Source organism: Babylonia areolata, chromosome 25 (assembly GCF_041734735.1).
Source record: "Babylonia areolata isolate BAREFJ2019XMU chromosome 25, ASM4173473v1, whole genome shotgun sequence".
NCBI lineage: Eukaryota > Metazoa > Mollusca > Gastropoda > Neogastropoda > Buccinidae > Babylonia > Babylonia areolata.
This window is the reverse complement of record NC_134900.1, coordinates 1,886,072-1,905,000: the sequence shown is the minus strand read 5'-3', so window position 1 is coordinate 1,905,000 and position 18,929 is coordinate 1,886,072. Positions and strand designations below refer to the sequence as shown.

General features: G+C 38.9%; 1 protein-coding gene across 1 annotated transcript in view; it reads right to left on the bottom strand.

The window, feature by feature from the left end:
- LOC143299996 (cortactin-binding protein 2-like) overlaps window positions 1-18,929 on the bottom strand; it is a 48,721-nt gene that overhangs the window by 25,231 nt on the left and 4,561 nt on the right. The window contains exons 4-7 of the mRNA XM_076613551.1: window positions 18,444-18,551; window positions 16,439-16,615; window positions 14,793-15,947; window positions 11,430-11,648 (exon numbers count right to left, since the gene is read on the bottom strand). Coding sequence (XP_076469666.1) covers window positions 11,430-11,648; window positions 14,793-15,947; window positions 16,439-16,615; window positions 18,444-18,551 — 1,659 coding nt within the window. The remainder of the gene's footprint in view (window positions 1-11,429; window positions 11,649-14,792; window positions 15,948-16,438; window positions 16,616-18,443; window positions 18,552-18,929) is intronic.

The following is an 18,929-nucleotide window of genomic DNA, read 5'->3' as shown; positions in this document are numbered from 1 at the left end:
TTTGTGTGGTGAGTGTGTGTGTGTGTGTGTGTGTGTGTGTGTGTGTGTGTGTTTGTGTGGTGAGAGTGTGTGTGTGTGTGTGTGTGTGTGTGTGTGTGTGTGTGTGTGTGTGGTCTTTGGCACAGATGGCACATTTGCTGACAAGGACTTCAGTCTGAGAGAAGGTACCAAGTCACCACACTACGAATGAAAGCAAGGGCTGTGCATGCTGAGGTTCTAAGGTGTCCTCAAGAATGCAGCTGAGGACCTCCATCCTCTGTCTGGCCGAGGGAGTGGGGACTTGTGCAATGGGGACCATCCACATGCCCACTGTCCTAAAGCCCTCTTGCCTGAGAGAGTGGGGACTTAACTTGGGCAATGGGGGCCATCCAAATGCCCACTGTCCTAAAGCCCTCTTGACCAAAAGAGTGCGGAAGTAACTTGGGCAATGGGGGCCATCCAAATGCCCACTGTCCTAAAGCCCTCTTGGCCGAGAGAGTGCGGATGTAACTTGGGCAATGGGGGCCATCCAAATGCCCACTGTCCTAAAGCCCTCTTGGCCGAGAGAGTGCGGATGTAACTTGGGCAATGGGGGCCATCCAAATGCCCACTGTCCTAAAGCCCTCTTGCCTGAGAGAGTGGGGACTTAACTTGGGCAATGGGGGCCATCCAAAAGCCCACTGTCCTAAAGCCCTCTTGGCGGAGAGAGTGGGGATGTAACTTGGGCAATGGGGGCCATCCAAATGCCCACAGTCCTAAAGCCCTCTTGACCAAAAGAGTGCGGATGTAACTTGGACAATGGGGGCCATCCAAATGCCCACTGTCCTAAAGCCCTCTTGGCCAAAAGACTGCAGTTGTAACTTGGGCAAGACACTTTCCACTATAATCAACATTTAGCCGAGGTAGTAAGAACAGCAGTTGCCTCCTCTGCTGTTTTGATGGTCTTAGTCACATGACTATCACACATACATAGACATCTGCTAAAAAAAAAAAAAAAAAAAAAAAAAAAAAAAAAAAAAATCCTAATCCGCTGGAAAAGGATGCTTCTGAAGATGGTGAGGTGAATCCAGTTCTGTTTGAAAAATGGTGAATCTAGCAATTAGGTGGGCCATCCACTGGAGAAGTTTGGGCTGTTTCTTTTGTCCATCTGCTTCTACCGAGACGGTGTTGCAGGGAGACGACATTGGCAAGAAGACGGGAAGGCACGAGTAGCATCATGATGTGGGTGCGAAGCGTGTTTGTAACTCGTTTGTCAATTTTCGACAGCCTGGTCACCCCCGAAAACGGAGTATGGCTGCCAACATAGCGGGGTAAAAACGGTCATACATGTAAAAGCCCACTTGTGTGCATACGAGTGAACGTGGGAGTTGCAGGCCACGAACGCAGAAGAAGAAGAAGACAGCCTGTCTTCTTCTGGCTCTGAAGCCGGAGTACTTGGTGTTGTACTTGTAGGTCTGCAGGGCTGGTTGAATGACTGGTGCTCTTCTTCTCAGGTGACTGAACCACTGTATGCGTTGGTGTGCTATGTATTGGCTGATAAATGCAGCACCAACTGTATGTCTGACGTCATCATTTCTGATGGTTTTGCCAGCTGCTTACTCGACACATCTTGTCTCACATGCTGTGAGTTTTAATTCCTGGGCTTTGTTCAGAGTCCAGGTCTGGCACCAGTGGGTCTGGTTGGGAATGATGACTGTGTTCATCAGTCTGACTTCTGTTTCATTTGGTTTGCCTGGGTGCTTCAAGAGGGGTACAAGCTGAAAGCTGCTATCTTACCAGGTCCACAGAATTTTCTGCAATGATGCTTTCATTCTGTCTGTACCAATCAGAGAGCCACTGCCCTCTTTCTGTATACTGCCTCTCCCATACAATGCAACCGAAAACAAAAAGCATGGCTTGAGTCAGTAGGTATTGGTTTATGTTGATGATATTGTTAAATTTGTGTCATTGTTTTTAAAATCCAAACTCTTTATCAGTTGGGTGGATTACACACTACATACTATTTCTCACATGACTGCTTTGAAAATGTCACAAAAATTTTCATTTAAATAGCTCTGAAAATATATTAGGATTTTAGGGTTATTTTCCTATGTATTCAAAATTGAATAACTGCAATGTGAATGATGTATAAACAGCATGAGCTGATCCAACTGATATTTTCATACAGCTGATCTACTGTGATTTATACAATGTATAAACTGCATAAGCTGATTAAATTTCTACTTCTATAAAAAAAAAAAAAATACTGTTGATCTCGTTGCACCACACGATGCACTACCCCTTTGTATCTGTGGTACAGTGTGCGTTTGATGATGATCACTGTGCTGCAGGTCACAGAAATTCAAATCTCCTTGTTTCTTTTTAATTCATTCATTTATCTATTTTTTTGCTGTACCATTGTCTGCATTGTTTCAGTGACATTACTCCCAAGACACTTTCCCAGTCCTCACCCTGGTTCATCTTTTCAGTCCTGCATCAACAGTCCACAGGGAACCACCATCAATGTCACGACACCAGAAGGCCACTCATCACAGGAGTGTCTTTCTCTGTCTTCAGTGACTGCCACATGGTGGTCACTAACATTTCATAGTTTTCCCCTCTTTCATCCCTCGTTCAGTACCCCCCTTATTTTGACACTGGCATGGGCAAAAAATATATCAAAGATTGGTTGGTCAACAATTTTCTTTTTCTACTTCTTTTTTTTTCTTTTCTTTTTTTTTCTTTTTTTTTAGACAGGAAATTGAGCATCAATTTGCTTCAAAACTGTTGGAAGTAAAGAAAACTGCCAAACGTGATTTTTGCTGAAAATAAAATGTTTGCCAACTATTTGTTGCCATGACTGTTACATAATGACATTAACCATAAATAAAGGAAAGTAATCTCATCACTCACAGATGAGGATATTTTCACTGAAGCATGTGTAAAGAGTAGGTTTATTCTAAACTGGGTAGCACTGGATGTCATTTCAATTTTTCAAATTTTTCTTTCTTCTAGAACTAACATTATTTTTTCTTTTGAACATCATATCAATTCCATTCTACACACTGGTTACTTTTTACTACAACAAACAAAACACAGTGGAGCAAATGAAATAAACAGAGCGGAAAGTAGGACCTGACACACGAGTTCCTTATCTCCCCGAGGGCAACACACTGACACGTCAAGGGGCACTACTCCTGCATCATGGGACACAGGCAGACTTAAATCCCTTTGTTACCCAACAAAGCAGTTTCAGTGCACTTTTAATTTAAAGTAGTGTTTGGGACAGAGTTGCTTGCTCTGAGATCTCCGTGACTCAAACACACACATCATGAAGGGCTCTGGATGAAATGTGTTAACCGCAGTTGTTCAAAGTCCTTTTCTTTCAACCTCTTGCCAATGATGTGTCTTCCTTGGCACCACTGAGTCTTGTCTTTCTAAGAAAGACATCCGAATAAAAATGGTGGCTGAAATCAGACTCCAAAGGGAACAAAAGTGACATGACAGGCTATCATGATTTTCTTTCTTTTTTTTTTTTTGGAAGGCATGATTAACGATTTGATGTTCTAAAACTGATCATTACAAAGAATCAAACAACATTTCAAGCTAGGCCTTGTTGACCAAAGAGGTATCTCCAGATCTCAGTTTATTTATGCTTTCCCTTTTCTGGGTGGTGATGGGGGGGGGGCGGGGACTGCAGGGAGCCCTGGGGCATGGGGGGTTTGGGGGTGAGGAGAGTTTTGGGGGGTAAATGACATACACTGATTTCCACTCATCTGATATTTTCAAACACCTCAACTGGGACTGAAAGGAGTGGATGTTTTAGATATCAATGAATGCAATCATTATCTAGGTGTTTCTGATCTCCTTTAAAAAAAACAAAAAAACAACAACCCCAAAACAAAAAAGCAAAACAAAAGAAAAACGGCAAGAGTCTTCAATTAAACTGTCATCGAGACAACTGCTTTCGTCTGGAGGCTGCAAGGTGTTAACGCAGATATTATCCACTGGCACGTTCCAGACTTGTTTTGGGCATGAACTAATCACCTCATTCATCAAACATCCCCCTTTGGAATGTACTGATTTACAAACAATTCAAAATCTTTCGCACCTTTTTACCAGATTTACTGAAGGTTTTGTTTCAACTCTCATACACAAAATTAAACCATGTTCGCACAAGCATACTCACACTCAAAACAATCAGCAATTAACACTTTATCTACTACTTGCTTGAAAGAAAGATTTAAAAAAAAAGAAAAAAAAGAATAGAAACACATTCTCTTACTTTTTTCAAAAACTTTTATTTCTTATATTGCACTCTTGAGAGATTCTCTAGCTTTTTTTTCTTTTCTTTTTTGTTTTTTTTTGTTTTGCAAACACAAAGAGAGCTAAATGTGAATATGTTAACTTGGACAAAGAAAAAATGCACAAAATTTTTTCCACTTGTTGCATTTGATGCACTACCCGAAAGGACAAAAGCTTCATTCAACTGCACAAAATATTCAAAATGACAAACATTTCATCAGTCTCTGTCAGCATTTCAAAATACACATACCCAGGTCTGTACATAAAAAAACCCCGCCCATACACACAGAAACATGAAAACACATACAGAGAAAGAGACACAAAAATTCTAAAAAGACTCACATTCTTTTGATTTTTGTGTGCAAGTAAACATTAAGATCTGATTATGTATCAAGCCTTCTGATCTGTGATGATCTACAGAAACAAAATTTTAAATTTTTTCCGACTAATATCACTTACAGTGAAAAGACGTTAAACTAAAAAACGAACGAACGAACCATTTGAAAAAATCAGTACATTTCTAAAAATGATGGAAGATGTTGACAACTGTCAAGACATTCACAATTTAAAGTTTCATCAGACTAACAGAACACACTGAAAGCTGGTTTTTAACTTACAACCTGTTGTGCAATATGGTGATTGGCAATACTTGCATCAAGAACAATTAATCCTGAAATGACACCCTTATCAACGCTTTATGACAAACAAATGAATTCAAAAACCACAGCACTGCCACACAGAACGTAAGTCCAGTTGTGTGATCATTTGTGTGCCAGTGTTTAAATGAAAACTAACATCATAAATGCCAAAAAAATAAACAACAGCAAGAACTGCCAAGCCCTAAAATCGTTTCAAGATACCCATCTAAAAAGACACATCCCTGATGCTTGGTAGGTAATATAAACTTCAGAACTGTTTCACCATAACACACTGGCTATTTGTGACCCAGTGATAAATCCAATAAGAACTCTCACCACACAAAAAAAGCTGCCACTACAAAATCAAAGAACGGGATCTATCAAAATGAGATTGAAAGGTCAGCCATGTTGGAATGTTCAAACCCTGGAATCTACAGAGCGTATTTGTTGAGAAACAGAAACCTGATGGCATGGTGTGTTATAAAACCAACTCGGGAGATAAAACTGCTTCAAAAATAAAAGTGGGATATGGTCAGCAAAACAAGGATCTACACGTTTCCCATGATGTTTGGTGTGACTGCTGGAAAGAGGGTATATATAAAATAGGCATTCGTCTGACAAACAGAGGTAGCTGCTTTGTTCTAGAAATGAACAACATAGCTGTCAGAAAGGGAAGAAAATGTGTATATATAAAAATAATACTCTTGTTTCAGACATAAATAACAAGTGTAACCCAAATACTACTACACTAATATCTTCCTACGTTGCAAAGAAAAAAAAAAAAAAAAATCCTATTCAAACGGTATGACACAGTTGAGATCCATACCTCTCAGTGTGTAAGAATGTCTCGCATATTCACACACACAGACATACAAATGAATGCATACTAAAAGACAGGCACATGCACAATCATAATCATAACCAATCCTCCATGTCAATGCTCCAAACAGTACCATTAAATATTCATCCCATGATTCAGAAAATGAGAACACTCTACTGAAAAACAAAGGGGGGAACTTTCTATATTCTGCGATTGAATGTTTTTTTGATGAAGAAAAAGAATTAGTACTCAAAGACTGTTAAATTCAAAATTTTCAATATCACTACCGTGTATTACAAAATGAGAACTATTTGATAAAACATCAGAAAGTGCATGGTACCAAACCATTCTGGACTCACCAGCCCTTCCTCTCTCCTCTTTTACCTCATTCCAGGGAATGTGCATCTTTTCAATGCACACATAAGAAACTAGTGTATCTTGCAGGAGACAAAACCCAACAACAAGAGAAAGAAATTAAGAAACATTCCAGTTCTGTGTTACATTATCCTATGAGGTCTGAAAACACATTTCAATTCAAAAGCTTCATACTAGCTTAACATCTCCAATTGATAATTTCAGATATGTATGTACTTTTTATTCTAATTTTTGTTTATTGATATTTTCTTCTTGCAGACACTGTTAAATTTTTTTTTTTAATCTATTTTTCTTGCAGATGTTTCTGCTATAGTGACTTGGCCTCTTACAGTAACTGGATTATTTGTGTCAGTATTAGAGTTCTTTGCTCTGTAACTTCTGTGTTAAAGCGATCATAATAACTAGTAAAATACTGGTGTTTGTTGACGAAGAATACTGAACATCAACTATGGTCACAGAGACAGGGTTTTACTTTACTGAAACAGAGGACCTGCAGCATCCACTGCCTTCATTGTGGAGACTGGGGTGTTCATATGACGAGAATAAGATTTTACTGAAACTGATAACAGATGTGTTTTTAATTAAAAAAAAAAAGAAAGAAAAAAAATGAGTGGTGTTTGCCTGCTTCGACCTCCACCCCATTATCCCCTATTCTTTGCAAGAAAATAGTGCAGTTAGTGGTGATAAGAAATGAATGAACACTTTTGAGTTGGAAAGTTAACACTGCTGTTGAATCCAGTCAGAATAATTCTGTAGTGTTCATATTTTCCACTAAAATTTCTGCTGTGTTGCACTTTTCCAAGCCTGCTTATCATTACTTTGGCTTCATCTAGTTACAATGACACAGTTTCCCGTTTGTCCTGAAGAAATGACATGAGCAGTCAAGCTGGGTACTCAATTTATGTGGTGAATAATGACTCAAAACACTGTCAAAATGGATACCAGGAATGCGCTCATGTTGGACAGAGTGCCTGGATTCATGAAAGATTCAAGACAGGTGTAGGTGATTTCAACATCAACGCTGCCAGTGATGATTTCTTTGCTTTGAAGGAACGCAGAAACTTGAAAAAGTAATCCTTTGAAGAAATGAGAAAGCAATCATATGGGTAACCCATCATGCATTCTATAAAGCATCCATTATTTTCTATAATCTAGATCTGTTTACATATCATATGCATTAATAATGTTCTGTTTGTCCAGAACTGCTTCCATTTTAATATTTTTTGTTGTACAGGAAATTGTTTTTCTGGCACTATTTCTGCTGTGGATTGTTGGCTGAACATCTTTGGAGAAACCTGAAAAGACCAGTTTTTAAAATCGTTAAAGCGAGCACTGGTGTACAGTACACCTTAGCCTTCAATCCTCTATAAAGCACGGGTTCTCATTCACCAAATGATTCAGTCATTAACTCAACAATGTTTTTTTTTAGATCTACACAATCATGCTCTTTCCATCCATTAAAATTACTTTTTGTTAAAAGTCATTTTGTAAAGTAAACAAACTTATTACAGGCAGGAAGGCAAAATCATATACATGTGATTGTGTTTGTAACAACTTTTGTGAGTAATGGTGATGTATGCACTAGTAAACTACATGTATACTATATGTACACACACTTACTGTGTTTCACAAAATTAATGAAAATGTCTTACAAAATGACTAGTGTTCCCATACCAATAATTATCTTTGAGCAGGGTAATAAAATGCATACATAAACCACATAATCATCATTAACAATGTTCAAACCCCAAATGCACTCCTAAATGACATGATTTGTTTGTGGAAGAAAAAGAAAAAGGAATTTTTTTTTCTGCCCCCCTCCCCCTCCCCATCTCTCTTAATCCTCTCCTCCAAACTGTCTCAAAACACTTCCACAAATCACAAAACTGTCAAAAAAAAAAAAAAAAAAAAAAAGTGTTCTTTAAAACTAACTGCTATTTCCAGTCACTTGATTCAGAGGACTGATTTATAAACATTTTTCTAAAAGAGTTTATTGAACTGTAATTTTGTAATTACTGAGCGATTTAACAACTGCTTTAAAAAAAAAAAAGAAAAAAAAAAAGAAAAAAAAAAGAGTAGTCATTTCCAAATTCATTCATTGGATTTCTTTGTCCAACAGTGGCGAAATATAAAATGCCTAAGAATTTGGCAGTAATATTGAGTTTTTGAAAGCAGTGGAATAAAATCAAACTGGTCCCCAAAACTTTCATGTAAACGTCACACCAAATTATCAGAAATAAAATTAATGCCTACCTCACTGATTTAATGAACAAAAAAACTGAAATATAACCAAATTAACACAGAAAACAAATCAACCTGGAGGTCTGGCAGTTTATCTGGCACAAAAAGAAGAGAATATGCAGTGTCATGCATTTACAAACCTGTAATACTGATTTTCTCAAAGATTTTTTTTTTCTAAACCTCTTTCTGCCCATGTTCTGATTGAAGTGATGATATGACTGCATGCATAAATGAATGAATAAAAATGAAAGAGTGAAAATGGAACAGGAGGAAAAAACAAAAACAAAAACCCACTTTAGAATCAGGACACAACTGCATCAGTGAAGATCAGGTTTTCAACCACAGGTTTTCCAACTAGGGTTATTTATGACTTCATCTTCTACTAGTACTAGTTCAAACTGTACCAGCCTAATGTTAAAAGTTTACCATGCTGTCTATGGCATATGGCACATCCTCTACACATGACTTGATGCCTTTGAATGGTGTCACACAGACTTAATTCATGCTGGCTGCCAGAGTTTTTCCGAAAACATATTCTGAATGAAACCGTATCATAAAATTGACAAACTCTGGTTTTCCTTAAAAACTGGGATGCTGGGTGCTGACCAACCATTACATAACACATTCAATACATGAAAACACCAACAGACAGACGCACAGAATGAGAAGACAGAACCGCAGGCAGGCAATAGATATTCTTGATACTGTTATGGACACAGGAACAAAGTTACCAGACGTGAGGTGAATACATTACAACAGCTCATGTGCTCAGAAGTTTGATGCAACCATTATTTAAATAACCAGGATTTCAAAGCGTAAATTACATCATCAGATACAAACAGGTGAAAACACATATCAGAATTTCATTCTGAAAACACTGATCAATACATAATTGGAATTACCTTTAGCCTTGTTCGGTTCTTTTTTTCTTTTTTTTTCCCAGTATGCAAACAGACTAGCAGGGAATTAGCATATATTGCCTCAGGGATGCAGCATATATAATTTTGCCTTGGGGATAAACTTACAAAGTACAAATACAAACTGTACATATCACCAATTGTCAGTAAGCATAAATCAATACTGCCGCAAACAGAAGTATAGATTTGGGGAGCAGAGAGGGGGTGGGGGTGGGGGTTGGGGGGGGGGGGGGGGAATAAAGATACAGAAGCATGCAAAATGAAATCTGGGTTTAATCTACATAAAATACATGTGTACATGTATATGAATGCATGAGGTTTAATTCTCACGAATGAACAATGCACAGAACTTAAAAAAACAAAACAACTCAACTAATCACATGAAAAGTTTGTTTTATAACCTTCCTGATGAAAACATGGCAGGGAAACTGTAAATGCATTATATAAATCTAAGAAGACATTGAAACCAATATAGTGTAAATATATCAAAACAAAAAAATGACTTGAAACAAAGTTGCCTGCATCTTTGGAATCAACAGTCAGTCAGACACCCACCCATACACCCGTTCAGACTGATGCCAACAAACTCAAGTGAAAGAATACATTACGAGTGACAAATGATGGCAGCAAATTCAAGTGAAAGAATACATTACAAGTGACAAATGATGGCAGCAAATTCAAGTGAAAGAATACATTACGAGTGACAAATGATGCCAACAAACTCAAGTGAAAGAATACATTACGAGTGACAAATGATGCCAACAAACTCAAGTGAAAGAATACATTACGAGTGACAAATGATGGCAGCAAATTCAAGGCTCACAAAAACAAAAAAACTTAAGGCTACAACAAACTTATAAACTTCAATCTGTAAATAATTACAACCTATGAAAATAAATCATTTGAAGCAAAGACTGGAAAATGAAAAAAACCCGAATGATTAGAAGAAGAAGAAAAAAAGCACAACAAAAAAATACCCACAAAAATCCAAGTACCCTTTTCCTTGCATGAAATAGTTTCACTGACAGATTACACTTGAAATTCCCCACTTGTTATATCATCCGATTCAAGACCAGAATCTCATATGGAGCATGAACTCATTCCACAAGTCACCTGACAGAAGCTGTTTTTTTCCACCCCAGAAAATAAACATTCAACCCCCTTTGCCAGCAGCAGCATTTGGTAAAGCAGCATACTAAAAATCTGGAACAGTATCAGTATGGAACCTATCTCATCTGTCTCTCTCACCCATGTCCAATGCTGTGTTCCAAGAAATGTTCACACTGACATACATCAAAGAACACTTCAAATCTAAGTTTCACCAAAAAACAAGACAGTAGAAATGACCTGCGGCTGTTGTCGTTCTACTGATACTCACAAATCTTAAAGCCAGCCGGTTAAAAAAAAAAAAAAAAAAAAAAAAAAAAAAAAATCATGCAGTGGTAAAACTTCAAGAAGATTTCCTCTGTCTTCGTGTTACTTTTCTCTTCATTCCCTTGGAGTGCATTTGTGCATGAGTGGGCGAGTGAGTGTCATCGGGATGCGCATGTATGAGTGAGTCGTACCTCTCTCCTCTGTTCAGTTTTTGTGTTGCGACTGCATTGTTTTGCCAATGACAATTCTAAATGTTAAAATGTCCCTTTATTTCCCCACAAAACCATTGACAGTACTGGAGGATCAGTACAATTAATACATTACACCGATCCTCAGCAGAGCTTAATTTCACCCGACAAGGAATTTGAAGCCTTAGTTTCTTTTTCTTGAGCAGTAGTAACACTCCCCATACTAGATTTCAAGTGCAAATTATCAATCTAAAAAGCAAATGAAAGCATTGCAGGAACGTGATCAAACTCAAAGCGTGTGAAAACAGTAAAACAAATACAGACATCAAAATGAAGAGCATCAAAACACAAAACAAAGCAAGTATCAAATTTTTCAGTCAAAAAAACAAAGAACAGAAAAAAAAGCTGCTGTGGAGACTGTTTCATGCTGCAACAATATTGCCTTCCTGTTTGTGTGTCTAAAGTATATAGATATCTGCAAGATACTCTTCATAAACAAATCACTGACCCAACCAAATTTTTTTTTTTTAATCAACTTTCTCTCATCTCCTGGGTGAAATGTACTAATTCTTCCACTGGTATTTGAATAGTAATTAAAGTGCTGTGCACAAACCCCCTTCCACTGCTCTAGTCTAAGAAACGCAGCAGCACTAACACTATGGATGAAGAAAGAGAAGAAGCAAATGACGTTACCTGTGGACAAGGCAGAGAGCAACTCTTGCAGATTGGCCATTTCAGGCCCTAGAAACTCCAGGGCAGAGTTGGCCTGGGGCACGCTTGTGTTAGGGGAAGAGTCTAAAGGTGCTGCCATTTCAACAGAGGATTGGGAAAGCTGCAAGCAAACCACAACATGCAGCATGCAACAACAACCACAACACCAAAATCAACAACACCAATGGGGAATGGGGGTGGGGTGGGGTGGGATGGGGGAGATCAAACTTAAAGGGGAAGGGGAGGGCTACACAATATTCATAGGCAACACAAGTACACATGCACAACAAATAAAAGAAAATGAAAAACAAACAAAAATGAAAAGCTCTCATTATAAACTGAAAATCAAACTAGAATAAAAACAAAAACAAAACAAAACAAACAAAGAAAAAAAAAGAACACTCATGCTTTAAGAATTCCATGGAATCGATCATACTTTTTACTTTAAATTTGCCACAGCTCTTTATAACTCTGTGAGTTTGACTAGTTCTACTCTAACAACTCATGCCATTCGTATCCATGCAGACATCAACATGAACATCAACAAGCTCAGATTTAAAACCGAAAAGAAAAGAAAACAGAAATATTTTCCAAACACCCTTGTTAAGTATGTTACTTGTGCACAATTTATGTTTTACGCTGGTTCTATTAGTGCAAGTTTTATTTCAGCGACACTCAGCCAGCTAATCGACATGAACGTCAAACACTTAGAAGTGATGTACCTCACAGTACACTGCACACAAAACAGCCCACTAATAAGTAAAACTTTGCTATAGCAGTATTCTTAACATATCAAATAACTGTTTCTTTATTTGGCTTTGGTATTTCATAGCATTTTACACTGCTACTGCTAGAGTGCGCTCTCATGTTCTAATCTTGACAGCTGAACAAAAAAAAAAGAAAAAAAAAAAGAAGAAAGAATTCTATTACTAGAACTAATAAAAGTTGAAATCTACCAAGAACACATACCCACAGAATTCCACTTAAGTGTAGACTGGCAGTACATTCAGTTGAATAATTCAAAATAATGTTTTCAGAATATTCCATAAATAAATCATGTTCAACAACACATGATGTACACATATATCACAACACAGTCTGCGCAAGAGTATTCTACAATTAAGTGCCAAAGACTGAGAAATTTGTTGAACAATGTTGACTTTGTCAAGTATTCTATCTTCATAATTTTATTTTTTTTAAAGAAAAAAAAATGAAGTAAAATAACAGAAATACAAAGAAAAAAAAAGATAGGAAAAAGGGGAACAGAAACAGAAAGATACTGAAACTGTGAAAGAATCCAAGAGAGAGAGAGAGAGAGAGAAACCCAGAAATGCAGGACAGAAATCAGTTTACTTTTATTACGAAAGCAATTAAGCAGCTTTATAAAACCTAAATTACTGAGAATTCCATGTTCACCTAAACACCGGACTGAAATAATTAATCAATAAAAATGAATGATCATTCACTGATTTGGATTATAAAATAACCATAGTGAAAAAAAAAAAATCACTTGGTAAAGGATGTAATACTCGAGTGCCAATTTTTCACAACTTTCTTGAATAAATTTTATATTGCCCAGCAATAAACAAAATTCTATACTGCTCCGCAACACTCTAACACAGAACTGTAATAAACCCTGATAACAACTGGCAACCATTCAATCATAAACTGTCTAGACTGAATTTGTTTTTCACAATATAAATTCGTTTTTCACAAAGTATATTTTTATCAACTCAACAGATACAGATGCAGATACAGAGAATACAAACATCCAGTCTTGTTTCTTCATTAGAAATTCAAGTAGTTCACAAAATTATCCTCACTGGATCCAAATTCTGAAGTAAACGTCTTAGTAAATGCATATGGTCGACTTGCTTCACAAAACTGAAATTCAACTACAGTACAAAATGTGTGCACATTAAACACACACACAGTGACAGTGCCAGACATATGAATGGTACCAAAAAAAAGTACCTAAAAATCTCAGATAAATCTATTTTAAAATAAAGAAGCAAGACAAAACATGAAAACCAGATAAAGCAACAAGAGTACTGGTCCGCCTTGTGATGAATTTATTCCCATCAGAAGAGAGGAAGATTAGAATGCAACTTACATTACAACTGGCTGTACTTTAATAAATGTTCATCATCATTATTTTCCCTCCAATATCATATGAGCTGGCGTTTAAAATTAAAGCTTCAGATCTATACCATACTATCATTATATCAATCAACAATAAGACTGAGCAATGACTTGTTCTTGGATTACATCTGAAGTATAAACCTTTCCATATTTTTAAAGTTATAAAATCTTTAAAAAGCAGCAATGTATCATGATTCATAATGATTATGTTTTAAATATAATAAAATATAACAAATTCAATTTCTTAGTATGACACTTCATACAAATGGGAGAACTGTAAAGAAATTATCAAACGACATTGACTCATTTATAAGCACTGCTTTGCAGCACTTGCAACTTTGATGATTTTATCTAATTTCCAGTAACATCGAACAGTTGATAATTTGACACAGCAATTACACCTTTTATCAGTCATTCTGATAGAAGGAATGAAAACTGAATGCCAGCATAGCTGTCTGGTGGTCCTTCTGACCATCCCTAAACAGTATCTGGCCTGACACAGGGACCAATTTTTCATTCAGTTTTCTGTCTCACTACTTCCACCATTATGTACTGGAAAATTCATCTTTTAACATTATCAAAAAGACAAAAAAGCAATTACATTTTGAAAAAACAACAACAAAATTTATTTTAAAAAATATCATGTTAAATAAATCAGTATATAAAAAATAACAAATATTCTTTTAAAAAAACCGAACAGAAATGTCATTCATTCATTCATGCAAAAAAGGTTTCAAACAACATGCCATGATGCTCCAATATAATTTTCTTTTAAAATTCACCGATGTAATCCAATAGATTTCATAGAAATATGTATGTAACGTTTAGTGATGATGATGTTTACCAACCTTTAGAATCCATGTCATAGGTTTCAGTCATGATAATGAACACTGAAAGATGGCATTGCAGACATTCTGAATGAGTCAACAAACAATACCATAAAAAGAAAAAAAACAGGTGCGCTGAAGAGGTGACTGGGAAGGGACATGAGGGGAGTGGTGTCTAGCACACGCAGTGTACAATATATGAATGAGAGAATGTGCAAAATGAACTGGCCTGTTAACTAGGGTGGGGGTCTATGAATTCCAATGACACGTTCTCCTCACTTAGCATGAACACAAACCTGCGCCGTTTTCCGAATGGGTGAGCTTTCGCGTGACGACTGGGAGCTGGAGCTGGGACTAGAAGAAGAGGAAGGGGAGGAGGTGGGCGAGGCTACTACGTTGACAGGGATTTGGACTACCTTCCCGTCCATCCCGCCACGTTCCCGCCCCATCACAGCCACTTTTGGGGGTGGCGCCGGCTTGCCTGTCGCCCCGGGGACTATGTTCGGCTTGTTGGGAGGGACAGGGGGCGGGATGCCACGCCCTGCGCCCAAGGGGCCAGCAGCAGCAGCTGACGCAGTCCTTTGGGGTGACCCCACACTGCTGCTGCTGCTGCTGCTGCCTCCGACGATCACTCCACCGGCGCCAGCAGACACATGAAAGGAGATCTTCCCTCCTCCCTGAGTGACCACGGTGGCATTGTTCCCTGGAGAGATGTTGACTCGCGCCCCGCTGCCACTGCCGCTGCCACCTACCAGGAGAGGACCCGGTTCCGTCCCTGAGCCCCCGCCGACAGTTACCACACGCGCCTCTCTGGGACTGGAGGACAGCACACCTGCACCCTGTTTCTCCACCAACACCCCCCCAGGAGAGGCATACCCCCCACTGCCGTATTGCATTTTGCGAACAGGAGCGGCATCGGCGGCCGGTCGATGGATGACTTCGCGGTCTGGGGAGATGGAGCCTATACGTCCACCGTCCACCACCTTGTTGATTCCTGCTGTCTGACGTACATGAGGCAGTGCTGCACCACCGGCACCTATCACGGCCACAGCGTCACTACTCAACCCCCCCGTGGAACACAAGAATGCCTGGGTGTGGGCACTGGGGTGGGCGTTGGGCGACACTGGACCCGAGTGAAGCGAGGACAGCGAGGCTGGAGACTGGGCCTCTAAGGAGCGGTGCAAGACACCAGACTTGATCTCCGATGAATCGACACCGGAATGGGCTGCCATGCTTTGAACCTGTCGCTGGAGGGCCTCCACCTGGCTTTCCAACTCACGAGTGCGGCTCTGTTCTTGCTCCAAACCAGCCGGAAACGCTGCTCGTTCTGCCTCAATCTCGCCCAGCTGTTCTTCTAATGCTGCTTCCATGGTCAGGGAACGCTGGGGGTCAACCTCAAGTCCTTCCACCAGGTCTTCAGGTCTCATCTCTTCAGGAAGACTGTAATCGCCCTGAAAAAATACACAGCCATACTGTCAGCTTTCATGTCCAGGGAAAATCAGGAAGGTTGTCAGCACTGTTTTGTCATCGTGACCTTGAACATTAGGGGACATCAAGTCAATAATAAAATCACCACAACCGTTAAGAAGAAAAAAAAAAAAAGCCAGCATGCAGCCAGTATTTCAGAAACTGAGTCAGGAATCCCATGGATCAAAGTTGAAAAATGAAAGAAAGCAAGGAAAAGTGTTGATTCCACAGTTACTGCACCAAATTACAGGAAAGGGACAGGGTAAGCAGAAAAAGAAAAAAACCAAAAAAACCCCTGAAGATAAAGCCTGGCAGAAAGATTAAAAGATCTCCCCCCCCCCCCCCCCCCAAAAAAAAAATTGTCTCAGTAATCTGTGACAACTAAAAAAAAACCCCAAAACTGAATTTGGTACCTTAAAAGATAAATAAGATATCTTATAAAAGTTAATATAAATCAAGCAAGAATTAGCTTTACCTGTGACAGACTCTGCCCACTAGCGGACAGTTTCTGAAGGATGTGTTTGCGTTCTTTCAGCAGCAGTAGCGCCACCTGTTTGTGTCTGGCGGCAGAGGCCCGCTCCTCTTCCAGGGCGGCAAGAGTACGTCGTAGGTCCTTCTCCAGCTTCTTCGAGTTGGACTTCTCAAAGTCAATCTGAAACATCCACCCAATATCACTGAAAATATGTCTTTACCATTGGAATGTATCTATAAGAAGATGTTTCTTGATTTTTCTTTTTTATCATATAATCGGTATGTGCAAGCTGATGGGAAAGAGATAGTGGTCATCAGTGGTTCATGGAATTTGTAACTTTTTCTTTTATATAAAGTGCTCTTAACTCTTTGAGAGAAAGCATGCTATACATAAATGATTATTACTATCATTATCATCAATATCATTATTATCATTATTACTATCATTATTATTACTTTTATTATCATTACATCACTGGTTTTAGCTTTTAAGGTGAAGGTGTTTTCCACTGTTTTAATGACCAGCTAAAAAATAATTCTTTTATTCACTTTTGAAATGCTGAACTACGCTGCGAGTTGCTAAGACAGATCGGAGGTTCTGCCTGCTTATTATCTGTATTTCATCAATGAGAGGTGACAGAAACATTTTAACAAATAATTCATTCATGTCTCTTGGTGATTATGAACTGCATAACCCAATGTATATTAACGAAATCACTTTTACACTCGACACAGTAAAGAGCATGGCTTGTAGCTGTAGACAAAGGCAGAACACTCTGCCTGAAATACAGTGTATTGTGATCAATCAAATCCATCCATTAGGTCTGACTGGTCAGTTTTGTGTGCTGCTCGATTCACTCTATTCAACCACTGGATCCTGACCAACCCTGATGATGGTTTTATCCACAGACCACACAAATGTTTAGTCATTGATTGTTTGAACTTAAATTGGTGGGAGATGTAAGTGATTCACCACCACCATTTTAGCTGCATGGGTCCATCTCATAGACAACAGAAAACTTAACACTTCACTTGTGGAAAAAAGTTCATGACCACAATGCAAGACATCCATAAAAATTGACAACAATGTTTAAAACATGGTCATCATCATTGCCCATCACCCTTCCATGGACACAGGCCATTAACAACAGTGTGCCAATGTATTCTATCTTGGATTGTCTTCTCCAGCTGCAACAACAGTGTGCCAATGTATTCTATCTTGGATTGTCTTCTCCAGCTGCCCCCTGGTGTATGTATCCTATCTGGTGTTGGTCTCTAGGTCATGGTGCAAAGTGTTCTTCGGTCAGCCGTGCTTCCACTTTCCTGTGGGCCCAACGAAAGCATCCATAATCGACGAGGACGGTTATGGTAGTATGTGTGAAGAGGATGAGGGGTATGTGGGTGGGTGTACATCTCTTTCTTTCCCCGACCCCTCCACTCCCCCCACCCCTTGGTCTCTAGGTCGTGGTGCAAAGTGTTCTTCGGTCAGCTGTGCTTCCACTTTCCTGTTAGCCCAACGAAAGCATCCATAATCGACGAGGACGGTTATGGTAGTATGTGTGAAGAGGATGAGGGGTATGTGGGTGGGTGTACATCTCTTTCTTTCCCCGACCCCTCCACTCCCCCCACCCCTTGGTCTCTAGGTCGTGGTGCAAAGTGTTCTTCAGTCAGCTATGCTTCCACTTTCCTGTGGGTCCTACATTAAAGCCTGTTGGGTTAAGTTACATGCAGGTTTCCATTAGGTGTGTGCCCTATCCACCTTTAAACAGCTTTCTATATTGTTTTACCTCTTGTTTGGAAATGGCATTGTACTGTTTTCTGACATCCTAACTAATTAACACTGTTGCCCAGCAAATGATCCTCATGCTGGATTACTACTTTAGTGCCTGTAACTGGGAAACCACTTCAACAACTGGTCTTGCAAATTCCTCATTCTCTGAACAGCGAACAAGCAAAACACACCTTTTGGAAAACTAAACAACACAGCAGAGTTTTCATAATGGGCCTACCTCCTGTCTGAGACGTTCTCGCTCTTTCTCCAGCATGTATGTGACATCATCACCTTGAGCCGTGTCCTGAGCGTGCTTCCTTTTCTCCTCTTCAAGTTCTGAGCAAACCTGTATGACAAAATTCAAAACACTACAATGGCTGTTAAACATAAAGCAAAGCACTGTTATACAATTCCACATGGTACTCCAAAATGCAATCTTCTTTACCATGTCTTTTTTGTTGTTGAAAATCACAACTGCACAAGCTGATTACGAATGATCCTGCTTTCAGACAAATTTTTGCTCAACTGATATTTCTATCTAAAACTGGAGTCTGGTAAATATATATTCACCGTATCTTAGACAAGGGCATCTTTGTTCACAGAGTCAATTTATTGGCCAAAAGAGAAAGTGGAAAACCAGAAACCAAGTGAAAGCAGCAATTCTTATTTACTAAAGGGTGGACAAATAATCTGGACATTTGTGTTCTGTAATGCTGTCATTTAA